At 39.5% G+C, this 27,478-nt stretch overlaps 1 protein-coding gene and 1 non-coding gene across 3 annotated transcripts in view; both read right to left on the bottom strand.

Moving 5' to 3' along the window:
* Positions 1 to 27,478, bottom strand: part of LOC124607457 — a 202,835-nt gene that overhangs the window by 150,883 nt on the left and 24,474 nt on the right. Inside the window, exons 2-3 of one of the 2 annotated variants that reach the window (XM_047139791.1) lie at positions 17,388 to 17,472; positions 7,646 to 7,705 (exon numbers count right to left, since the gene is read on the bottom strand). In XM_047139791.1, coding sequence (XP_046995747.1) covers positions 7,646 to 7,705; positions 17,388 to 17,472 — 145 coding nt within the window. The remainder of the gene's footprint in view (positions 1 to 7,645; positions 7,706 to 17,387; positions 17,473 to 27,478) is intronic. The other variant, XM_047139792.1, reaches the window with a different exon arrangement.
* Trnat-ugu lies at positions 16,570 to 16,644 on the bottom strand. The gene has a single exon. It is a non-coding gene; the product is annotated as a tRNA-Thr (tRNA).

Below are 27,478 nucleotides of genomic sequence, written 5' to 3'. Positions count from 1 at the left end.
TCAGCTCCCGAAGCCCATATCGATGTTTCATTGAGTGGTTCACAGGCCGACAGCTGTTGATGGCCCAGCACTGAAATCTGCAGCAATTCGTGGAAGAGTTGCAATTATGTCAGGTTGAATGATTCTGTTCAGTCGTCATTGGTCCCGTTCTTACAGGATCTTTTTCTAGCCACAGTGATGTCAGAGATGTGATGTTTTACTGGATTCCTGATATTCACGGTACACTCATGCAATGGTCGTATGGGAAAATCCCCACTTCATCACTACCTCGGAAATGCTGTGTCCCGTCACTCGTGTTCCGACTATAACATCACTTTCAGCCTCACTTAAATCTTGATAAGCTGCCATTGTAGCAGTAGTAATCTATCTAACATCTGTGCCAGACACTTGTTGTCTTATATAGGCACTGCCAGCCGCAGTACCGTATTCTGCCTGTTTACATATCTCTGTATTTGAATAGGCATGCCTATACCAATTTCTTTGGCACTTCAGTGTATGAGACTGGAGACATTTCCTTCTCATCCAATCCAGTAAATCTGCCCTGACCCAGGATTCTGGGTGACTTTTCCGAACTCTCCCCATTTCCTGACCCTCATTAGTCCTAGTTCTTCACCCTTCTTCCTTTTCCTTCGACCATTCTGCCAGAAGGAGGAGCCACCGGCTCCAAAAGATTGCAAATTTAAATATCATTTTAGTTTATGTACCACTGTGTTTGGCCCAGTACATGGTGCTATGATACCAGATTAGTACCTTATGATAATTGTTATGAAACGAAAACTTTACACATACACAGAACAGTTAGGCAGCTCCAACACTTCATCTTGTATAAAATGCTGCATATTAATTCATAATTCATTATCTACACATAATGGACTGTTTACAGCTGGAGCTCTCACTAGTTAACAGACATTGTTTCATTGCTACCCTTAGGGATGACGCCACCAAAGAATACTTTTAGACTATGCACTGAACTGGAGCTCACCTAGAAAAACACTGCTAGAATGTAATTCTTGTTTTGTCTAAAAAGGGTGGGTGCAGAACAGGGGTCACTGATTTGGCTCAAACTGCACATAGATAGTTCCCGGAATATCTCGCCTGAGTGGGTCATAAGGTGCCTGAGTAGGTCATAAGGCAAGGTAAAAGACGCACCAAAGATTTTGGAGTATACTATAAGGGAATTTTGAGCAAAAATTGTCAAATAAGTGGTAAGGCACAATAGTCAAGCAATTTGCCAGCTCCACTTCGATTCCTGCTGCCACTGTAATTTTCCCCCCATTTTATTTCATTCCTCACAATGTTAAACTATTAACTATAAAATTTAAATATATCTAAACAGGTCAATTTATATAAGAAAAATTATTGTATTCAATTTAGTTAGAATTAAATTCATTAACATATTTAAAAAGAAATTGTTTTAAATGATACATTCCTGATTTGTGATTTCAACTGTCTTCTGATATTTTGTAACGGTCTCTAAAGTTGCAAACAGTGCTCACCAGGGTGTCTGCAGTGATTTTCTATAAAAACTTATTATTTTACAGGAAAATGAAAACCCTAGAAGAGTTTTCTAACAGATTGGTGACGCATCGAAACTATCACCATTGCTCTTCATTATGCTTTTTCAATTTACAAAAAGGCACAATTACTGACAATCCTCTTTAGTCTGTGAGTCCTGTAGCAATACCTATGGGTCAAGCAATCACAGAACAGGTTTTCGAAATTATGAATGACAAAATTTGGTATTATACATCTAACCCAACAAAGAAAATCTTTATGAGGAGGTATGCTCACACTCTCTCTCTCTCTCTCTCTCTCTATCTATCTATCTATCTATCTATCTATCTATCCAGTCCTATTTTATTTGTTGTAAGTCCCTTCTTAAGGTAGAGACATGGATGATGACAACTATGATTCTAACAAATATACTCTCATACACAGGTGTCCTTGACTGATAAGAAAGTCATCAATTTTGCTGGAAGTACCTATCATTAAAATCTTGATTCCCAATCATGGAAGGCACAAGAGGGGGGGGGGGGGGGGGGGGACCACTTAAAATTTGCAGAAAAAAAGTACAAAAAGATAGCATTAGAAATGACAAAATTGCAGTCATTAACTCCAACACATGGGGAAGATTTCAGAATGTACGCGGCTATTATGAACAAGTGATGACAAGAATACCACAAAATGGGCAATGGCAGTCAAAATTTTCAGTTTATTGCTAGTGATTCCTGGGAAAATAAAATAGTTTCTAATGTTAACATTCAGTAAGACAGCAAAAATTCCCCAAAGTTATCAACAAAAATGACGTTGCAACTTTAGATAGAATGGTGCAAGCGGCAGAGAAGTTATGTACACAGACCACACATATAATGTCAAACTTCAAACCTCGATTGTAGCGATAGAGTGGTTGTAATTGAAGTGCAGTTGCTCACTGAGGTACAGTGTATGCTGTAATTATCATATGGCAGCAAAACTTGATAGATATTCTAATGCATTAATGGGGAATTGATTTATGTGGGAAAAAAATTTGTTCCAAATTTGGCCACAGGGTACAAATCTGGCTCTGTGAATGCAAGAGAGACATATAAATGATTCCATATGTAATGCATTAAGAATGGGATTTCGGCAGAAAAGATCAAACAATTGAGAAAGGCAACATGTTTTTATTATTAAATGCCACTTACGCAGTCTCTCCAATACAAGCACCAGAAATGTCGACAAGATTCTGTACAGCACGAGATTTGCATCTGGTGGCCAAAATTGGAACAAATTTTTTCTGATATAAATCAGTTCTGCATTAGAATATTTACCAAATTTCGCTGCTGTACAATAATTACAGCCCACACTGGACCTCCATGAGTCGCTGCACTTTAAATATAATCACCTGTCCAGTATAGTTTTGGTCGAAATTTGACATTATGTGCGTTTTCTACATATGTAATTAACATTGACCAGACTGGATGCTAATATGAATCAGTGTATAACAGGACACTGGATTACAATGGTGCAAATAACCATTTTGGTGAAAAACTCAATCTTCCCAAAAACATCCACTCTTATATAGCACAGTACAGCTTAACCACTTCGGGGAAACTGTTAATACACCATATTTTTATGTATGCAAGATCCCGCAGACAAATTTGGCCCTTTAGTTGCCAGTACTGTCAAAATATTACACAAAAAAAAGAAGCATTATTACTTGCTCCAAGTGAGGAAAACTAACAAAAAAAGTCTTATGCAAAAATTCTGAAAACAGCATTAAAACCTTATGTTGCTAACAGCAAATTCCTTCTGTTGGTGGATTCATGGTGCGGTCAAGCAGATCTGACATTGTATGATGAGACATTCAGCAATGAGGAAGGCAAAGTAACTTGTGCTATGGACATCATTCCACCCAAATGTAATCCTCTTGCTCAACCCTGTGATCATTTCTATTGCCTAGTCAAAAATCTAATTAAAATACTACTAAGTGCTCCTGAATAGCTACATTGACAGTAAGATTCATCAACAAGAGAAGAAGCAATTAGAATACATTTGACCATGCAGAACCAATTCAGTGCTCCTGTTTTCACTCCAATGATTCAGTATGCTTCGTATGCATCAAAACTGACAAGACTGAAGACTTTCCTTTAAAAACTTGAAAGAAGTATGCTTTTCAGTGAAGTATATTTCGGTAAAATGTTCTTGCTCATGAAACGCTTTCATAAAATGTACATAGTGTGGACATTACTTATTTTTTAAATGTTTCTTTGATGATTATCACTCAAAAAATGCAATGTGACTTCCAACACTACATTAAAAGCACATAATTAATTGCTACAATTTTTGGAAATTTGACCGTCATTCACAGCTTCACAAAATTACATAAATTAACTGTTTAAAAATATAAATTAATTAAATTGAAGTAATCATAACCAAACTGAATACATTAAATTTTGTAACAGACAGTTTAACAATGTGAGGAAGGAAAAGATAAATAAGCAAATAAATAACAAGAGTAGCAGCAGGAATCAAACCAGAACCGGTGAATTGCCAGTCTGTTCTCTTGACCACTGTGCTTATTTGGCAATTGTTGCTCAAAAATCCCTCACAGTTTACTCGAAAATCTTTCGAGAGCATTACACCTTTTCCTGTAGCCCACTCAGATGAGATATTCTAAGAATTTGATAGGGATATCTACCTTCTTAACTACCAATGAGCCCAACTGGGAACATCTGTACTGTGCTCTCCACTTGTAAGACACGAGTGTACGGCCTTTAAAGTTTGGCTTTTGAGAGCCTGTACAAATGTTTTTCAAGCTGTTTGATAGTGGGCAACATATTCCAGCAAAAGTGACATGCGTAAGTAGGGATAGCGCTAATGGTCATAGTAGTTACAGCAACGTGATATGTTTGCTTGGACACTGTTGCTGGACACTAATTTTGATATTAGATTATTTTTTAAATGTTTTTGGAGTTATCATCAAAAGATCCTCGCAAGTCTGGATACAGAGAAAGAGACCGCCTAGAGCACTGAGGTACTGATGGGAACAGTTGCGAACAATGGAATGCAGGTGGTTCTTGGAGTTTAACAGTCGAATTGTGTGTGAGCTTGGTGAATAATTTCAAGTGAGATTACATTTTGATATCAAGGCATAACAAACTAAAATTTTGTAGGGAAGAAAAGTGTATAGCGATGAACTAAGGCCAAGAAGTAATAAATAAATTTGATGTTTCTCAGAAAACTTCATTGAAAACACAAAATATAATTAATTTAAATCAGCATTTCCCACTAAAGCCACACACACTTTAAAAACCCACTTTAAAACCTGTAAATGTCAAGAGCATGCTACTGCTACATTTTGTAATGAACTACTGAGGAAAAGCATTCTTCTATAAAATTAAAGTTTCCAATAACAGCTACCCATAGATTACAATCCCATTCTTTCATATTTAATACATACAGTTTTAGTATTTCAAGGAATAGTCAATAATATCCACATAAGGACTGCAAAATCTGATATGGAACACATCAGAGCTCTTCTGTGACAACTAACATTTCAACTGACAGTGGCATGGAAGGAAATATATCTGAAGCCATGTTCATGTTCTCCTCCAAAATGAAGTTGTATCGGTCTCAGCATATGAAAATCATGCTGCTCTAGTGACATCACTGGCAACACAGGAATAAAATTGGAAAGAGCAAGGTACACAAAACATGTGTAGTTGTACATCGGGGTTCTTATTTAATAAAAATAACAAAAAACTGCACTAAATCCAAGTTAACCCTTTCACTGGTGCCTCTTTTTGTAGCAACTAAACAAAGTTAACTTTTTTTGCATTGTGTTAGAATTATGTCAACTAACTTTTTTAAATATTTTTTGTTATTTAAGATAAAAAACTATGGTGGTATGTGAATCTCCCATGGCCCTTTCGTGACTGTTAATGTATAGTGGTAAGTGGATTTCCCACTTTCCCTCTTTTAAGCCATTACACTTTAAGCATTTTATGGTTTTATTTTACTTACCATATTGTGACGACAAACGCAGAAACTTTGTTTACTACACAATAACAAACTCAACTGATACAAGTCACAATAATATGCACTATAGAAGAGAAGCAAAGTGTTCTGACTTCAGAACTGACAATAATGATCCCACAACAAACAGAAAGCAATTGTTGTAGAAATTTTTATACACCTGGCACAGCATCACGGTCAATCAGAGATCATTACACACATTCTCAAAACCTTTGTAAAACCACTAAGTTGTTGATAAATATGCTTCCCAAAGCGCACAAAAAACATTAATTTTGTGGCAATTAAACTTTCTGTGTCTCACGAAGACACTGCTGTGGTGGTAATCATACTTTCCAGTGGCATTTCAAACAACGTAATTTGTTGGGATGTACACATCCTAGGCTCCTAAAAAGCTATATTTAATAACAAACAGCATACAACCACTAGATGCCAGGAGCCTACAGAAGTGACAAGTTATATTTCCATAAATGAGTAAAGAAATATAGTCACATGCAGGCATACCTTCCACGACCCATGAAAGTGTCAAAAGTAAGGACTGAGATAAAATTAACAATTTTGATAATAGTTGTTTCTGAACCCACACATTATATTGTACTGATAATGTAACAGCTAAAGACACAAAAGTTACCAGTAAAAGTTTAGATTCTAAAATGTAAGGACTGACTGCTGATAACAAAAATACATGTTACCAAGAGTCAATAGAAGAGACTTTAATGAATAATTATGTATGGTGAGAACTTTTTTTTAATGGAATTACTATCACATTTACATTCATTGTATTACACACAAAATAAATCAAGAGGGACTAAAATGCACTGACAAAATGGAAAGTGTTGCACCATGAACATCTTAAATGAACACTACCAAGCTGATACCTTTGGGATACATTTCGTCCTTATGCAAGCTTTTTTTGGTCCAAAAAAAAAAAAAGCCATTCCTACAGAAAGGATGGTGTGAGTACCTGATGCCCATTGGGTGGACATAACATCACTGCACCTTTTCAGGAGTAGAATGCAAAACAGCATGCCCAGAGGACATGCATGTGCGGCTTATTATCATCTTACAGACTTAGACATGGGTATCCTCACTGGCATGAGGTACATGGAACCACTTCTAAGTGGTTTTCTGAGGTCAACATTAGCTGATGATAATTCATCATTATCAGGGGCAATTTGAGGGCTAAGCAGTATAAGGAAATGAAGCTCCAACCCACTGGCCAGTCCTACATTCAATGTGTCAGCGATGGGTTCACCTTAGACGACGATAATGCACAAGCACACCCCGCACACACTGTGAACAGCTTTCTCTCGGAGGCTGAGGCGGAATCTTATCTGCTGACATGAACTTTGTTGAAATCAGCAGTTTGTCAGTGCAGTAACCTGATGATCTAAGGAGGGCCGCAACTGAAGAGTGGAACATACTTGACCAGCAATGTTTCAACGATCTTCTGGTGTAAATGCCAAAGAGTATCTAGTAATGTTATGCTGTACTGGTACAGCAACACAGTACTGAATATCACATGTTGCCTAGAAGAAGATTTTCTGATTACACATATCTGAACTTTAAAAATATATTGCCTTTATTTTTGTAATTTTTTCACTTCACAGGTGATTCCCTTATGTTTTGGAAACAAAGTGGTGGTGCGACCTCCAGACCAGATGAGAGTAAACACAGATGCCAACAAATGATAAGTAGTTATTTATTTACATAAAAAATGTGACATGGACTGTCTAACAATCTAAAAATAAAGAACTGTATCGCTCTAGATCCCACTGGAGATGTCTTAGAGTAAGAAAAGGCAAAACGTGTGGGAAAAGTAAATTAAGTTGCAGCAAGCAAAGGTGTTTTTATTTACAAATAAAGTATTCCTGTGCTTGTTGTGGTGGATGGCCACACAGACAGACTTGTTAAATGTATTGTCATTTACAGTTACCTCATCTTTATTCAAATTCACAGTATAAGCTGCTAGATGAATCCGTAATTTCTGCTGCAGATTTTTAATTATTTTGCCGTGAAAGCAAATTAGTGACACTCACAAAAGCCCACACCTGCAAAGCTTCAAACTTTTTGCTTTGTAAGCAACATGAAAACACAGAAGCTGTAGCAGCACAAATAAATGAGAGTTTACCGTTGCCTAGTGTAAGGTGCTGTGTGAGATGGTTGGCCTGCTTTGTTCCTTTTCTTCGATCTATACTGGAAAGAAGACTGACAATGTACATAACAGGATAAAATTATTTTGTGCTTTAAATTCATGCAAATGAAAATTTTAACAACAGTTATTTAGTATAAACTGCTTTCACTCTAGTTTCACACAGTTTACAAAAAAATCTTTTCTCTCTGTGTCAAGACTGGCTCGTACTTGGAATTTGTTTCAAAGTGTGTGTGTGTGTGTGTGTGTGTGTGTGTGTGTGTGTGTGTGTGTGTGTGTGTGAGAGAGAGAGAGAGAGAGAGAGAGAGAGAGAGAGAGAGTCACTGAAAAAAGTAAAAAAATAAAAACAGAACAGCTGGACTGGGATTCATACCACAGCCAATAGTACACTAGAATTATGTTGTCTCAAAGGCTGTCTGTTTTCTTATTCTTAGTGCACAAAATGAATTTCAGAAAGTGCTCATTTCAAGAGCATCATTTGAAGAAATAAAAGAGGTTTCAATATGGAGATGTTTTAACAGAACTTAATATTTTGGAACCTTGCATAGCCATCAGTTTTAATTATACAATCTGTTAATGAATCAAAAAGAAAATTGGGAAAACTAAAAAATTATTTCTTCAACAGGTGGGTTCCTCTCAATGTGTGAGAGATCTGTCTCTTCTTTCTAAGCTTTCCCAATCCATCTCTCTCTCCCTACCTGAGAGGAAAGCTACAACAACTGTTTTTCTTTAACTTGCATCTAACAGTAGTACTAAAAATTTTGACTGCTGATAGTAACTACTGGCCAATCTGCCTCCTTGTAATTTTACAATTTCATAATTACGTTCATTACCTGTATCTGATAAATTAAGATCTGGGAACTAGTTTGGAATCCACCTACAAAGGCTAACTAGAAGATAAGTATTCCAGCACACAAAGAGACATGAACAAAATTTCATTAAGTTTGTCTCAGCAACCAGTTAGCACTGCACCTAACATTCCATCATTTGAAACTTCCTGGCAGATTAAAACTGTGTGCCCGACCGAGACTCAAACTCGGGACCTTTGCCTTTCGCGGGCAAGTGCTCTACCATCTGAGCTACCGAAGCATGACTCACGCCCGGTCCTCACAGCCTTACTTCTGCCAGTATCTCGTCTCCTACCTTCCAAACTTTACAGAAGCTCTCCTGCGAACCTTGCAGAACTAGCACTCCTGAAAGAAAGGATACTGCGGAGACATGGCTTAGCCACAGCCTGGGGGATGTTTCCATCATTTATCCACAGCTTAAGCAATTTTCCTTTAAGGAAGTGAAGGACAAGCACCCAACCTTACACTATTTTGTAAAACAAACACAAAATCACTGTGGAGTATCTGTATTCTCTGTAAGATCTGGTCAACACATCAAAAACTTTAGTGCTGGTGTTAAATTTTTTGATTGTTTTCAGACAATTTTGTTTCATGTTGCTGATGAACAATGTACCAATCATATTATTGGTACTACTAATTTAGTTGTGAAGCTAATGAATTTTGTACAATTCAGTGGCCTACATTTGCCTTCATTCAGATTTCAAAACCTTTTTAATAATCACAAAATATGGCTAGAACACTCCAAGATAAACTTCGCACTCTAATAGCATTCACAAACACAAGCATTCAGAACCTAGCTCAAACTTACAATTTTGTTGAGGAAGAGTGTGTGGAAGGATAAAATGTAAGACCTCCCAATGTAAGAGGACAGTTCAATAATGCATGCCATGTCAGTGGTTGACTAGAAGCTGAAGCTCACTGTGTCATACGTGTGAGGTAGCCTCTTTAGTTAAAGACAGAGCAAATAAAATTTCTTGTATAATAGGTTGTACGGACAGAAACAATTCTAGGTAATAACATCTGCAGAAGGTTGCGATACTCTGCTAGGTGACAAGTGGCATGAGTTCATGGCAACAATCGGTGGATGCAGCAGACTGGAAGATACAGGTACTGATCTGGCTCAATGTAATCCCATACATCAGGGCTTAACAACTGGCCGCTTTTGAGCGCGAGTACTGGCGTCTGCTCAGGCACGTGCTCGCGAGCAGTTGCAAGGTCGCGGAGTAGGTGGTGGTGGTTAGTGTTTAACGTCCCGTCGACAACGAGGTCATTAGAGACGGAGCGCAAGCTCGGGTTAGGGAAGGACTGGGAAGGAAATCGGCCGTGCCCTCTCAAAGGAACCATCCCGGCATTTGCCTGAAACGATTTAGGGAAATCACGGAAAACCTAAATCAGGATGGCTGGAGACGGGATTGAACCGTCGTCCTCCCGAATGCGAGTCCAGTGTGCTAACCACTGCGCCACCTCGCTCGGTCGCGGAGTAGGGAGGGAGGGGATGGATGGGAGGGAGGGAAATGCGCGCGCACGTTTGAATAGGGCCGCAGCGTGCCTATTGAATTCGCGCCGACTGTGCACTAGAGATGGGTCGAACTCGTTCATTCCCGTGAAGTACTTCATTCATTTCACTCTTTGCCGTGAAGCGTTCAAATGAAGTAGTTCATTCATGAAGTACGGAAGCCTGGCGAAGTTGTCCAGTTCGCCGCTCAGCCGCGGCTACGCTCGCTTCGCCTCGCTCGTACAATAAAGCTTCGTAATACTTCATAATTTTACCAACAGATGGCCGAACTATGTAGTAACGTCCACGTAACGTTTTGCGTCTTACAGCGTCTGAGGTAACTTAAATACAGCATGGTCGAAGGGGACAAAGGAAAGATTAATAGAGAAGCCTGTCACATATAAAGAAGGTATTACGTTTAACCTTGCTCGACATTTTTTCATGAAGCGCCAAAAAGAGTCTTCATCTGCCAAGTGAAACCTTATTTGTTGTGTTTATGGACTGAAAACTAGGGCTACTAACGAAATTAAGTCCAATTTTATGTTCCTTTTAAAATTTAATCCAAAATAGAATGAGTATGTTTACCACTGTCACAAAGTCTATACACCTACGTTAAGTAATTATTCAGAAGTTTTCCTGTAGATTTTATTTTTGTTGACAATAATAACCCCTCTAAATTCAAAACGTAAACTGTCACCTGTAGTCATTGGTACGATTTCAGGTAAAATCCCTCTTTATTTTATTCGGAAAGCAATTTTTGTGTCTGTTCACGCTTATACAATGGCTAGCAACTCGCGATCGCGTAGAAGTAGTGAAATTTGGGGTTTCTTCGCCGATTTAGGTGATGGGAAAGCAAAGTGCAACTGTTGTTGTAAGTGTATTTCACCGCGCGATTCGTCGACAGGCAGTAGAGGGAGGACTGAAGTGAAGGGAGAATGAGTGACGTAGCGCCAATGTAGAGGGAGAGGGGAAGAGAGTGAGTGAACGAACTAGAAAAAAAGTGTGGAGTGTGCTATCTGTGGAGAGTTTGAAGTACCAGTTCATTGAAATTGAGTGGTTAGTTCACACTTCACTGGAGTGAAGCGTTCATTTGAACGACTCATTCACGAGCTCCCCACCACTACTGTGCACCGTTTAAAGTACTACGATCAGCTCTTAAGAGTCACTTCGCTGGTTAAGAATCATCTCAAGTCACCGTTGTGTAACCCCAACCATGCTTTCGCAATTCAACCCCCATTGGGAGGAATTGTATCTGTTTACAGAAAAAGATGGTGTTGCAAAATGTTTAGTATGTCACAAAACGCTGAATTCTTTTAGGAAATCTAATTTGCAGCGACATTATATGTCGTACCACGCGAAAGACTACGGAAGTGGAAAATGTGATGGACCAGATCGTGCACAGGAAGTTATTAAACTTAAAAGGAAGCTATCCGAAGATGATCTGGACGACGAAGAAAAATCAACTGAGGCAGCTCTCAGAGTGAGTTACAAAATTGCTTTGCTTTTAGCAAAATCCCTGCGCCCCTTCACTGATGGCGATTTAATAAAAGAATGTTTGGTAGTTGCAGCGGAACACTTGTGTCCATCTCGAACAGTTTTGGATTGTGCCATTATCTAACATGACCATTATGCGTCGCATACAGGACATGCAGACGATGTCCAGAGCCAGCTTGCAAATATCTGTAAAGATTTTATGGCGTATTCTCTAGCTCTGGACGAAAGTGTTGATATCACTGGAACAGCGCAGCTTGCCATATTTATTAGAGGTGTTAATAGAGACCTTCAGGTGAGGGAGGAGCTCCTCGATGTAGTAGCCATGAAGAACACTACAACCGGAGGTGATATTTTAAGTAGTGTTGAAGAAAGTGTTGAAAATATAGGATTGTCGTGGAATTCTTTAGTTTCTGTGTCTACAGACGGTGCACCAGCGATGACAGGGAAAAAAAATCAGGTTTCGTTGCGCTGCTGAAGGAGAAAATGCAAAAACTGACCGTGCCGAATGAAATAAGGGGCGTTCACTGTGTGATCCACCAGGAAAACTTATGTGCAAAGAGTATCACTCTACAAAATGTGACAAGAGTTGTTGTTCGTACAACCAATTATAGCCTGCCGAAGTGGCCGTGCGGTTCTAGGCGCTGCAGTCTGGAACCGCGAGACCGCTACGGTCGCAGGTTCGAATCCTGCCTTGGGCATGGATGTGTGTGATGTCCTTAGGTTAGTTAGGTTTAACTAGTTCTAAGTTCTAGGGGCCTAATGACCTCAGAAGTTGAGTCCCATAGTGCTCAGAGACATTTGAACCAACCAATTATATAAGGAAGCAAGGGCTACAACACAGGCAATTTAAAAGCTTTCTTGACGATGTAGAAAGCCAGTATAGTAGCCTGCCTTATTACAGCGAGGTCCGCTGGCTTAGTCGTGGCGAATTATTAAATCGATTTTTTTGCCTATTAGATGAGATAAACATGTTCATGGAAATAAATAACATGTGTTTCCTGAATTGAAAGAGCCTTCATGGAAATGTGATCTCGCGTTCTTAGCATATTTAACTAGCCATCTGAATGCTTTGAAAATTTCACTACAAGGTAAAGATCTGCTAATTACTCATTTCATAGATCGAATAAGAGCTTTTAAAATGAAATTGACACTTTGGGTGAGTCAGCTGGAAACAGGATATCTAGCTCATTTTCCTAAATTATCATCCATGCAAGATGTTCACAAAGACTGTGAACGTTATTCACATAGTTTTGTTGCCCTTAAGGAAGAATTTGATTAACGCTTTCAAGATCTGACAGCTCTAGACAGTGATTTTGATCTGTTCTCCTCTCCATATTCAGCGAATATTGAAGAGATTCGTCCTGAGCTGCAACTAGAAATTATTGACCTGCATTGTGACAGAGAACACACAGACAAATTTCAGAACAAGAAAAACATTTTGGAATTCTAAGACACTTCCCTCAGGATAGATTTCCTCGTTTGCACAAGCTGGCGGCTACAATAATATCAATGTTCCACGTATGTTTGTGAACAACTGTTCTCTGCAATGAAATGTAACAAGATGCGCCTGAGAAACGCATTGTCTGATCGAAATTTAAACTGCACGCTGCGCCTACAATGCACAAGAACAATTACTCCGAACATAGACGCAATTGTAAAGGGCAAAAAGTACAAGATAACCGAGAATCCCACACCTCAGTGACACCTTTTATTGTGTAACAGTTCACAAATTAAAACGAATGTAGAGGCATACACTAAGCTAATAAAATTATGTGGCACGTGTACATTCTCCTTTGTTTGTTTCATTTGTCGCAGTAATAATTCCTGAGTGATATCCCTGCAGGTGGCCGCGGATTCACATTGACTGGCGGCAGCTGTTGTGTGCCCCACGTGACTCTCCCCACTCTCCGCTCTTGTCCTGCAGTGGGGGTAGCGTGCTCGGCGCTGCTCCGTGCTCGCGCCTTGCTGCTCACAGCTTGCTTCGCGAGCACGTATGTTGTGAAGCCCTGCCATACATGAAGGCCATAGTCTAATGCGGCAGTGAGGTGGCAGGTTGGGAAGAGACCCCAAGTTAAGAGTTATTACAACAAAAACATGACCAGGGTTTCCTTCTAAAACACTAGCTAAAAGATGCTCCATTATTATTAATATTGAATGAGTTGTTCCCGCATTTTTAGAGTTGAAATATCACTCTGAGATTTACAAAAACCCTTTCTACAAAGCTATAGTTCTCCTGTAATATGAACAACCATATGTGATTCATAAGATTGATTGTTTTCCTCGAGATCAACTTCTGCACACTCTTATCACACACTACAAATCCAGTGACATCAGCATGTGTCAAACTTTCTGTATTCTTACTATGCCTGGTGTCCCACCTCAACATCTCCATAAACAGGCCTTTATTTTAAAAACAATAAAAGAAGCTCAAAGCACTTTTGGTGTTCCATATCTTTTTCTTTTTTTAGTTAAAAGCATTAAACTCACAGGTCAGTTTTAATATGACAAAGCTTTATTTGGCCAGGTCCTATTGGAAGCAAATGTAATTGTCTTTCTCTTATCTTCACCAGGTTACCTTCCATTAGGAAAGAATGTGCACTCAGTGACTGCAATATCATTTATAAATTAAAGAGCGCAGCAATCAATCATTTCTTTTTTTTTTTTTTGTGCAGGTTCTATTTGGCAAATCCAGATTTTGCTAGTGCCCAGCCATTATCAATGCACTATTTTCTAGTCTCGATACATGTCAGTTCCCTGTTGTTCGGATGTCAGTTGCAGTTCTTAGAAAACCCTGTGTGACTGATGCCCGAACAACAGGGAACCTACATGCATCAAGAGTAGAAAACAGTGCATTGATAATGGCTAGCTAGCCACTAGCCGAAATCTGGATAGTGGGGGGAGGGGGGGGGGGGGGGGAGGACTGATTGCTGCGCTCTCTAATTTATAAATTTCTCTTATCTGTTATGTAGCTCAACTAGTCTGTCATGTGGTGAACCTATATTTTAACATAGAATCTGGACCAAAGTTAACTGAACACTTTTTTTATGCATACAAGTATCACCAGAAACATCCAAAGGGGTACAATGTAAACCTTTTATGTCAACATTTATCCACCAAGCTACAAACTAACCATCTACATCTACATTGATACTCTGCAAGATACTGTATGATGGGAGGTGGAAGGTACCCTCTGCCACCACTAGTCATTTCCTTTCCTGTTCCACTCACAGGTAGAGCGAGGGAAAAGCAAGTATCCATATACCTCAATATGAGCCCTAATTTCTTGTATCTTATCTCAGTGGTCCTTATGCGAAACATATGTTGACGGTAGTACGATCGTTCTGCCATAAGCTTCAACTGTCAGTTCTCTAAATTTTTCTCAATAGTGTTCCTCAAAAAGAACATTGCCTTCCCTCCAGAGACTCCCATTTGAGTTCTCGAACCATCTCTCTAACACTTGCGTGTTGTTCAAACCTACCAGCAACAAATTTAGCAGTCCACTTCTGAATTGCTTCGATGTCTTCCTTTAACCCGACATGGTACAGATCCCAAACACTCGAGCAGTATTCAAGAACAGGTCGCACTAGCATCCTACACGCGATCTCCTTAACAGGTAAACCACACTTTTCTAAAGATCTCCCAATAAAGCCAAGTTGAACATTTGCCTCCCCTCCCACAATCATCAAATACTTATTCTATTTTATACTGCATTACACCAAGATATTTAAATGACATGACTGCGTAAGCAGGACTCTATTAATGGTGTATCTGAACATTACAGGTTTGTTTTGCCAATTCTTCTGCATGAACTTACATTTTTCTACATTTACAGACAGCTCCCATTTGCCACACCAACTAGAAATTTTGTCTAAGTCATCTTGTACCATCCTACAGTCAATCATCTTTGACACCTTCTGTACACCACAGTATATAAAAAAAGCACAGAATGCAGTTCACCCTGTCCATCAGATCATTTGTAAACAGAGAATAAGAATGGCCCTATCGCACTTCCATGGGGCACTCCTACAGCACCCTTGTCTCTCATGAACCCTCACTATCGAGGAGAATGTGCTGAGTTCTGTTACTAAAGAACTCTTCAAATCACTCACATACCTGGGAACCTATTCCACATGCTCACACCTTCATTAACAATCTGCAGTGAAGCACCATGCCAAAGACTTTCTGGAAATCTATAAAAAATCCGGAATCTGCCTGTTGCTGTTCATTCATAGTTTGCAGCATTTCATACGAGAAAATGGCAACCTGAGTTTGACACTAGCGATTCTTTCTAAAAGAGTGCTGATCCATGGACATATAAGCTTATTGGTCTCTATGACATTTATTATATACTCAAACTTGGAATATGTTCTAAAATTCTGCAGCAAACTGATGTTAAGGATACTTGTTTGTAATTTTGCAGGTCCGTTCTTTTACCCTTCTTATATACAGGAGGAACCTGTGCTTTTTTCCAGTCACTTGAGACTTTGTGCGGGATGAAAGACTCGTGTTGAATGCAAGTTAAGTAAGGGGCCAATGCCATAAAGTACTTTTTTTACAACTGAACTGAGATTCCATTGGGACCTGGCGACTTATTTGTTTTCAACTCTTTCAGTTGTTTCTCTAGGCTAGGAATGCTAACTGCTGTTTCATGTACAGGGGACATAGTCAAACAACGTTATGCTTGTACGATTCTTCTGCATCATCAAACAATGATATGCTTGTACGATTATTCTGCATGAATGGTTTCTTAAATGCGTAACTTAAAATGTCAGCTTTCATTTTGTTACCTTCAACTGCCACACCAGACTGGTCAATGAGTGACCGGGTGGAAGCCTTAGACTGTACAATTTCATTCAATATGCAAGACAAATGGCAAACACCATTGTTTCAAATTTGATTCAATCATTCCTTTTACTACATGAAGATGGCATCCGTTCTTTCGGACATGTCCGAAAGAGCAGATGCCACTGGTGACCGTGCAGCTCTCTAGAATGAAATTACAATTAAATCAATACTATTAGCCACTAACAGGCATTGATATATCAACGGGGATCTTTGAAAATGTGTGCCCCGACCGGGACTCGAACCCAGGATCTCCTGCGTACATGGCAGATGCTCTATCCATCTGAGCTACCAAGGGCACAGGGGATAGTGCAACTGCAGGGATTTATCACCGGCACACTCCCCGTGAGACTCACATTCTCAACTTATAGTCCACACACTACAGTCATAGTGCCCCTGCCACTGTACCCATTACTCGCAGCAGACAATCCACCGAATCCAGTGAGGGTTCAGGCAATTCGTGTGCATCCGCACAGCCGGTTAGCTTTAACGATATGAAGATGGTATCCGTTCTTTCGGACATGTTCAAAAGAACAGATGCCATTGGTGACCGTGCAGCTCTCTCGGCTGATGACCTTCTTCAGTGCGGATGCACACAAACTGCCTGAACTCTTACGGGACTCGGTGGATTGACTGCCACGAGTAACGAGTATAATGACGGGCACTACGAATGCAGTGTGCAGACTATAATTTATGAACGTGTGTCTCACGGGGAACGTGCCAGCGGTAAGTCCCAGCAGTCACACTATCCTCTGTGCCCTCGGTGGCTCAGATGGACAGAGTGTCTGCCATGTAAGCAGGAGATCCCGGGTTCGAGTCCCAGTTGGGGCACACATTTTCAACCGTCCCTGTTGATGTATATCAACGCCTGTCAGCGGCTAATACGGCTAATAGTATTGATTTAATTGTAGTTTTGCTCCTATTACTGCCCCGTGAAAAGAAATAATATGACTACTCTCTTCCAAATTTTAATTAAAGTGATACTACATTAATTTTTTAAATTATGCATGATAATTTTGTAATAAAACTGTTGCATACTCACCCTTTACCACCGTACTGTTCTCTTTGGGTACTCCCCGAAGCACTATCGCCATAAGCAGCGCCAACTGAAGTACTCTCCTGCCAATCTGGACAATTAAAATTTGTTTCAATCTTATTTTATAACATTTCAAAATGACAGCAAAATAATCGCACTTCAGTATATTATTATTGTTCATAGTATGTGAAACTTGCAGCATCTATCTATCGAAATGTCCACATTTGCCATTCAGTTTCCATGCAATATAAAGTGCCAGTCAGCAAACAACATTTTGCCCAACTGGCTACACTATTACTGGATTTATTTGGCACGTTTATCCAGATTATGTACATGGAGTGAGCAAATTTTGTTTTCTAAGGTTAGGCTGAATACATAAATAATGTAGTCATTTAAATTTAGGGTCCTGTGTTAGTCAAACAGATTTAATATAAGGAAAGCAACTGCAATGTGCAAGGTTTATGTTGACTGACTCCAAGGCTGATATGATTCTGACATTCACAAACATAATGCCAATGAGTAATGTAAATGTGTTGTTTCAAATAATGGAAAAAAAATCATTGTTATGATCCAATACATTACCTTACATTTTAAGCCACTGGAACACAAAAATTTGGGGAGGGGGGGGGGGGCAGCTAATGATGAAATATTATAGAGGAAAGGTATAAATCTAACTAAAAAAGCACTGGTAGAATGAGACACAATGATCAGTAGGTCAGCTACTGAAGATTGTGAAAAATAATGGAAACGTGAAATCAAGTGCCAGATGTTATTAGTATCAAAGAGCATAATAGTTACAAGAGAATGATCAGTTTCCAGGAAATGGTTATGTCTTACTATGACATTTTAGCTCACAGAAGCCATGTTATGACTACAATAACACATGTGTGAAAGCATATGCAGCAGCAAGCAGGTACTGGTACTTTGGAATGTGCCCACTGTACCCAATTAGAAGGAAGAATTAGGGTTTACAGCATCCTTGAAACAGAGGTCATTACAGACTGAGTTCAAGCGCAAATTGGGAAAGGAAATTGGGCACGTCTTTTTGAAAGAACCGTCCCAATATTCCCTTATGTTATTAGGGAAAACACTCAACAATGAGTTACAATCCACCTGGAAAATGGGTCACAGGAGGTTGGTCCTCTAGTGTCAACAAATAACAATGAGGTTTGACTCCAACTGTGATCATGTAAAGTGGGAGTTGTCACAGGATTAAGACCAGGATCCATTTCTTTTCTTGATATATACGTTTCATCTAACAGTAAACGTGACAGACAGCAAAAAATTTCCCTCTTTGGAAATGACAAATGTTATTGTAACATGGAACATAAACAGCTAATGAAATGAAATGATCGTATGGCATCACTGGTTGGCAAACCTCATCTGGGATTGCTCACAGATAACTGATTAACACTTAACTACACTAACTTAACACTTAACTGCAACAAAATGCAATGTGTACAGATTCTGATGTAGAACTACTGTAAAAGCAAAAGCAAAACGCTATTATCTGAAAGTAGTCAAACAATCAGTGAAATCAACTATCTTGATATTCAAGATCTCCTGCAGAAACTGAATGCTGCTTTCTAAACTATATGTATAATCTCCACCATCTCTGACAAACACAAAAGTTACTTTGCTTCCTTCTACTCTATCATATCATATTATGTCATATTTTAAGGCAACACCGTGCACAGATGTTTTAACCCAGAAAAAGGGCAGCCATACTGATCTGCAGGGTCAGTCTGCAAGTTTTGTGTAGGCTGTTGTTCAGGTGTCTCTGAACTCTTAATTCTGCCATCCCTGTATGTATATTCTCCTATTATAAGATTTGTTGCTGACAGTATTAACTCATTCAAAGAAAACTTCAATATTCATTCAGTGAACACTAGTTGGAAAGAGAGATGCTCGCTGATAACACTTGCTTAAGCATTGTACAGTAAAGTGTGGACCACTCAACAGGTTTCATTTTCAACAGGCATTCACAGCAGGACTGAAGGAACTGAGTGAGGAATCCCAAATACACAAATTCGAGTTGAAAGGTTTCTTTGTAAGACACTACTTCTATTTTGTTTCGTAGTTCCTTGCAGCAGTTTAGAACTTTTCCGGGTAATGTGTCATTTACTCATACACACTCTCAATTCTTTTTTTCCTTCACTTTTAATAGTTCTTTTGTTTATAAATTTCCTGATCAGCAATCTTTAAACTATGTACAGACTCACATGACCAAGTAGCTTTGGCTCCCACTGTCCTTGTCCTCTTGAATGCGAATCCGATGTCTTGCCACTGTGGCACCTCACTGCACACACGATCTTGGGTCTTAATAGGCCCTGCAGCTTTCCCCACAATGTACGCACAATGCTAGGGTACTGCACTGGGTCTGGATCTTGCCGTAGCAATGGTTTGACCATCTCCAGCATGCACATCAGTGCTTCTGTTTTTATTGTCTAGAACTTACCAACCACCATTTATGGATGCAAGAAACATGTCCAGGCTCTCTCTGATTCCATGCCACAATGTGTAAACATTCACTAACAACCATTTTAAAAGGTGAACTTAGGACAATTACATAAATACATACTAAGTAAACATATCGAGGATGACAACGACCCACCTTCATTTAACAGGTAACATTGCAGAAACAGACTACTATAATCTCTTTCAAAAGGGGGCTGCAGGTAAAATTGAATGGCACCTCTTTCATCCCACATGGCTTGGGACTTAAAGAAATGAACTGAGCATGTAGCACAACTAAGGTTGGACAGAAAATCGTGCTTAATAGCAGATATCACACGATGACAAAAAGAGCTCACATAACTCCTGTTTACAAAAAGGGCAAAAGAGCAGATGCACAAAATAACAGACCAATACAGCTGAAGTCTGCGCGTAACGACCAGAGAGCATATTCTAACCTAAAAAATAATGACATTCTTGGAGGAAAGGAAGCTTCTTTCAGAGAACCAGAACATATTCGTGAAAAACAATTGTGAGAAACACAAATTGCTTTATTCATACACAAAATCTTATAAATAGTAGATGCAGAAGAACATACAGATTTAGTTATCCTAGATTTCCAAAAATGTTTGACACTGTACCACACTCTCGATTAATATCCGAGACAGAATCTTATAGTTACCTTTTCATATACGCAATGGTTTGATAACTTTTTTAATAAGAGCGCCTACTATGTTACACAGAACAGGGAATATTCAACAGAAACAAAAATAACATTGGCTCTATCCTAAGAAAGTATAGCAGCATCTGTAATGTTGTCAATATATGAAACTGATCTAGAATCAAACAATGGAAACACTAGATTGCAGTACCAACAATGTAAGGAAAAGATAAGATTAGCATAAAGATGACACGTTAAGTTGCAGACAGGCACAACTAAAGGACACTTATACATTAGCTTTCAGCACAGCCTTCGGCAAAGAAGCAAATGTGCACACATTCACTCATGCAAGCAAACACACTTCACGCACACGTGACCACCATCCCTGGCAGCTTGGATCAGAATGCAACTTTCATGTAGAATGGAAGCAGCAACCTGGAGATGGCAGGGAAGGGGAAAGGATAACAGAGTACAATAGGAGGAGATAAGAGCGCTGTCTCGTGGAATGTGCATCGAGTGGCTGTGGGGCAGGGTCAAGCAGGGGGAGGGGGGGGGGGGGGCAGCAAAAAAGGAGAGGAGCACAGAGAGATGGGTGGGTGGGTGCATTGGCACAGGGAAACATACAGAGAGGGTGGGAGACGAGAATAGAGAGGAGGTGATAGGACAAAGGATATGAGAGGGGTGTGGGGACAGTATGTTACTACAGGTTGAGGCTGGGATAATTTCAAGAGTAGAGAATGTTTTGTGAGGATAACTCATCTGCGTAGTTCCAAGAAGCTGGTGGTGGAGGGGAGGATCCAGGGATCCAGATGGCTCGGGAAGTGAAGTAGCCATTGAAATCAAGCATTTTATGTTCAGCTGCATGTTGTGCCACAGTGTGGTTTACTTTTCTTTTGGGTACAGTCTGGTAGTGACTGTTCACCCTGGCAGGCAGCTGGTTGGTAGTAATACAGAAAGCTGTGGAATGATTGGTATATAGTATAGCTGCTGTCACAGGTGGCACAGCCTCTGATGGCGTTGGATAAGTGTATGACAGGACTGGGATAGCAACAGATGGTGGGTGGATTGAGCAGGTCTTGCATACAGATATGATGCTTGTGGTACGGAGGTGGGATTGGGAGTGGCGTATGGATGGACCACGACGTTGTGGAGGTTGGGTGGTACACAGAACAACACTTTAGGAGGGGTAGGAAGGATCTTTGGTAGGATGTACCTCATTTAAGGGAATGATGATAGGTAATTAAAGCCCTCTTAAAGGATGTCCAGGCTGGTACTGGGAGATTAACGGGGCACTTTGCTGTGGCTGGTTCTTGGGGGTGATGGGAGGAGTGGGGGCTGCAACAGAAATGGCACAGAAGTCTGTCTGCAAGTTAGGTCCGGAGGATAGCACCTGTCTGCGAAGGCCTTGGTGAGACCTTCAGCATACTGGGCAAGGGAGTTTTTGTCACTGCAGATACACTGTTCCCGGGTGGCCAGGCTGTATGGAAGAGACTTTTTGGAGTGGAAGGAATGACAGCTGTTGAAATGCAGGTAATGTTGATGGTTAGTGGGTTTAATATGGACAGGGGTGTGGATAGAGCTCTCAGAGAGGAGGAGATCATCATCCAGAAAGGTGGCACAGTGGAGAACCAGGTGAAGTGGATAGTAGGGAAGATGCTCAGGTTGTGAAGGAATGAAGATATTGTTTGTATACCTTCACTTCAAAGTACAAGTAGTTGTGAATTAGGATGAAGTTAGTAATGTGTATGAGAAATAAGGTAGTGGGTTTTGAGTCTGAAGGATGTTGGAAATGGTAGTGTTCAGTAGGCGTAAGACCATGGGCATGAAGGATGTTGGTGTGTAGGAAGGTGGCATTCACACTGATGAGTAGGGATCCAGTAGGTAAGGTGGTGGGGATTGTGGAAAGTCAGTGAAGGAGTTGGTTGATATTTTTGACATAGGAGGCTAGATTACTGACAATTGGTTGGAGGTGTTTGTCAATGAGGACCAAAACTCTTTCAGCAGGACACAATAACCAGCCACAATACGACATCTATGATTGCAGGGTTTGTAGATTTTGGGCAGTATACAGAACGTGAGTGTGTGGTGTGTCATAGGGGTGAGGAAGGAAATGGATTGAAGGGAGAGGTTCTGGGAAGAGTCTAACACTTCAACCAGAGACTGGAGGTTATGTTGGATTTCTGGGAAGGGATCACTCCTACACAGTCTATAGGCGGAGGAGTCAGATAGGTAGAGACCTTCCACTAGTAGCTAAGGCAATTCATAAAAATAGTGCTCTTCTAGCCCCATCCGTACACTGCTATCCCTTCCCCTTCCCTGCCCCCTCCAGATTGCTGCTTCCATTCTATGTGACAGTTGCATTCCGGTCCAAGAGGACGGAAATGGCAGTCCTGTGTGTGTGTGTGTGTGTGTGTGTGTGTGTGTGTGTGTGTGGTTTTTTTCCTTTTCTAATAAAGACTGTGGCTGAAACCTAATGTATAAGTGTCTTTTAGATGTGCATGTCTGCACCTTTGCTTGTTATCTATCTTTTCCTTACACTGAGCTGCTTTATAAGATAACAGTCAGCACCACTTTTCACTGGTGATATTGTTGTCTATAGGAATATTTCTTCATTAGTCAACAAGAAGGAAGTGCTGACAGACAGACAATATTTCTGCTTGGAGTGACCACTGGCATCTTTTAAGCAAGATCACTGCTATAACAAATACGAAGCCATTGCTATTCAATTACATACAGGATTAGTGATCAACATCCGGCAATTACATACAGGATTAGTGATCAACATCCGGAACATATCACAGTGCATTAAATAATTAAGAGCTGGATAACACTAGAAGTCAATATGAAATTGGGCAAACACACAATTGGTGCAATGGATGGTGAATGGATTATTATGAATGGATTATTAGATATGGTGGAACTGTTGAGGGAAACTGCAGTGCATCCGTAAAAAAATTTGCAAAACAAGATACCAGTGTGACCAATCCTATGAGTATTGCTCCAACATCTGGTATCTTTATCAAACAGTCATGACAGCAGACCTTTGAATGAATTCAGATATGCCTGCCAGGTTCATAACAGTGAGGTAAAGCCCATACAAAAGTGTAACGCAGTTGCTCACGGAACTTAAATGGGAATCTCTGGAAGAAATGCAGCTTTGTCCTCATAAAACCATCTTGGAAAAAACTCAGAAAACTGATAGTGGTATAGGGATCATGAAAATATGGTGTAAGAATCATGAGAATATGTGGCAAGATCAGGCTGCATACAGAGGAATGAACACAGTCTGTTTTCTCCCACTCAGTTCATAAATGGAGTAGAACAGAAAACAGAAAATGGTGGTAGAAAGTACCTTCCACAACTTATAATGACGCAGCCTCAGAGTAGAAACTGGGACGAGATTTTTTACTTGTGATATAATACATGCTGTAATCATTTTATTTGATATTTCACCAATACTTTGTTGCAAACAATCAAAACAGCAAATCTTGTTAAGAAAATTGCACTTATCTATAATTTTAAGACAGTGGAAGTTGCTGCCATGTATTATTCTGTACCAAGTTCAATGTATACAGCCACTTGACTCAGTCGCTAGTTAGTGCTGATCCCATGTACTTTGCAGGAAGTACTGGGCACCTTAACAAATTTACAGAACTTTAGGCCCTATGTAAGAGATAACCATGAAGTTTTTTTATGACTCACTCTCTCGCATTTTTAGTGGCTGAATAATAGAAGAAAGGAAAATTAGGATTAGTAGTGATTTGACAGCCTGTAAGAGAGAGAGCACAAGATCAGATTGGGGAAGAAAATTGGCCTCTCCTCTGCAAAGTAATTATCCTGTCACTTGTGTTAGTCAATTTAGGAAAGCAACAGGGAACCAAAACTTCAATGCTGGAATTTGCAATCACATCCTCTCAAAACTGAGTCCAATCTCAGATAATGAAGTGCGCATTACATAATAATGTTCTCACCTAGGATCTTTGACATGCTTCCTGTCGATCAATAGTAATTGGTACAACTATTTCGTAATGTTTCGTGTTTGGTATCTAAGTTGTTATATATAAATTATATTGGTTTTTGACTGTTCTATATTTGTGGAAAATGGGAAATTTGGGAATTTTTCCATTTAATTTAAATCATAACTGGAATGTCCTAAAAGGAAGCAAGGGAAGTTATTGTTTAACGTTCTGTCAATTGGCAGTCTATCTTCTCCATATCATTCCACTTCATTTACTAACACAATGTTCATACAACAACAACAAAACTGATATCCAAAAGCTCAAGTTAACAGCCCTGTTTACACACAAAAATCTCTCCAATGGAACTTTACTAATTTTGTCACAAAGATATCTCATGAGAGTGGAAATACAAGTGCTGTAGACCACATACAGTTTATGTTGGTCATGAAAGCATCAAAAGTCACAGTCTGGTGAAGACAAGCATCAAAAGTCACAGTCTGGTGAAGACAATTAGTTTGATTTGGCTTAGTTATTGGCATCTCCATGGAATACATTTACAACAATTCACACTGTTGTGGAATGTATCATTAACCACAAAATAATATACACTTTCTCAAAATATAGCTATATAGTAACCGTTTACATAACTGGATTTCACTTTAATTGTAAACTACAATAAAATCTGATAACTGTAACTCGGTCACACACATACATTATGTAGTTGGTAATTCATCTATAGAGCAGAAGGCATTGTCAAGAAGAACTGCTTCCAATTTGCTTTTAACATTTTTTCATTGCTTGCCAGCACCTTGAATTTTGCCAGGAGGAGGTCCAAATATTTTCAAAGTTGCATACTTTGCTCATTTCTGGCAGGTGTAGGCTAAAGTTGTGAGTAATAAGAGGTCACTTTTGTTCTTAAATGTTATAATGATGTTGACTGTAGTGCACTCAACAGCATAGCTATCAATGACCTTTTGCTGAACACGAGTATACACACTTATTGAAACAAACACAGTGATTCTTCTTCACAAGCAATCTTACTGTATGATGTTCCATATACATGCGTAACAGTGTTCCAAATAATGTGGCACTACCAATGCTTGGAAGAATAGTGAGACTGCCCATTTGGGCCAGCCATGCGGGGAGAACTGACCCTCCTATCTCACCGATAACAGGACCTGTTCTAGTACTATTAGAAGATTAATGGAAGGTGTATAAAGGTAACAAATCACCAACAGTTGAGGCACTGAGTGGCCTGACAGGACAGAATATGCCATGAGGCTGGAATCACCTGTCCTATGCAGCTACACACCAACTACTCCAGTCCTGTCACAGGCATATTCTACAACATCCCACCCTATCAGAGACAGGGTTTTCTGTGAAAGCATCTCATACACCATCTCCGAGGTAAATTTTGCAGTCTTTTATTTGAGCATCATCACGAACTAGCTATCCATTCAATGAAATACCACACCCCATTGTGGCAACGAGTGCAGCTGACCATCCTGTGCCAAAATACACTGTTGAACACAACATGCTGAATTTCAATGGCTGCTTCACAAACCATAAAAGCTACTCTGAATTACATATATAGGAACTGTCCTTACAACAAATCCTTTGATTCCATAATCCTTCTGGCCTCAATCTACACCAGCCCTATCCTCCATCCATCGTCCCTGACCCCATGTACCCACTTCACTTTTTCTACATTCACACCTCACAATATCACTCTTCCTCGGTTCTATTTCGTCCTCGCAGTCCATTCCTCCACATTGATGTGTGCCACATGCAATTCCCTTACTGACACCCACATGAGTACCACATCCCTGGCCCGTGTGTGTGTGTGTGTGTGTGTGTGTGTGTGTGTGTGTGTGTGTGTGTGTGTGTGTGTTTCCTTTAGTAGTTAGCTGTTAAGAGGCTTAATGCATAGCAATGCTTCTAGTCTAGTTTGTGTGCCTATTAAGCACTTAAAATCTCAACTGTATGTTTAAGTTGTCACCTTTCCTCATTCCATTTCCATTATTCCACTGCATCATTGTGAAACCACGCACTGATTATAGAGTCATGTTATGAATGCTGAAGATTAATTAAACAGAGTACATACTATTAACACAGAAAATAACAGCAATGTGTGTTTGAGAGGGACATATGAATGAGTATTTATAGAGCAAGTCCAATTTCAAAAATGTTGACACCATACAAGAGTAAATGTGGCTGGTTATGTACAAAATCAGATTAATATCCACTATTTAAAATCTTGGTGTTATTTAGGTTTGACTGCATGTTCAAACATATGTTAATTACTAGTAAATAAAATTCGTAGTGAATGGAGGTAAGAAGCTAAGAAGTGAGAAAAGATAAAATAGTAGCACAGATTAATGTGATTGACTGATCACTTGATAAAAAATTGGACAGCGTCAAATAGGATTCGTGTAGAGAGGGTCCTGTACACAGTTATGTATGTAGACAGTTTATTCATACTGGGAACTGAGGATCTATAAGATTTTAGCCTATTATTAACATTGATACAGGCAAGGTACCAGTTCCAGGGATTTCAAGACTTTTGGGAATGTTTTAATTTGAAATCTGAAGCCTCATCACAAAAGACAGAAATACCTGTGTGTGTGTGTGTGTGTGTGTGTGTGTGTGTGTGTGTGTAATTCAGATAAAGGCCCTTTTGGCCAAAAGCTTACTTGTTTGACAAACTTTCTGTTGTGCAAGACATCATCTCTGCTACATGGTATGTAGCAATCTTTTTTTTTCATAATACTGTCAAAAAAATTTGTGTGATTACAGATACAGGGTACTTTTTCGGCTCAACATTATGTAAAAATCAACACCTATTTCATTCAGGCACTGTTTATAATGTATATGTTTTACAAACTTATGGTTGATATCAGGTAACGCAGCACACTTTCTAAACAAATTAGATGTATTTTGAATATTTTTGAACCTGCTTAGGATTATTTTAAAAAATACAAAAAAATTTGTGCAATTTTTTTTCCAAAATGCTTCCTCAAATT

This window comes from Schistocerca americana, chromosome 3, assembly GCF_021461395.2.
Source record: "Schistocerca americana isolate TAMUIC-IGC-003095 chromosome 3, iqSchAmer2.1, whole genome shotgun sequence".
Lineage (NCBI taxonomy): Eukaryota > Metazoa > Arthropoda > Insecta > Orthoptera > Acrididae > Schistocerca > Schistocerca americana.
This window is presented reverse-complemented; position numbering and strand designations above follow the sequence as displayed.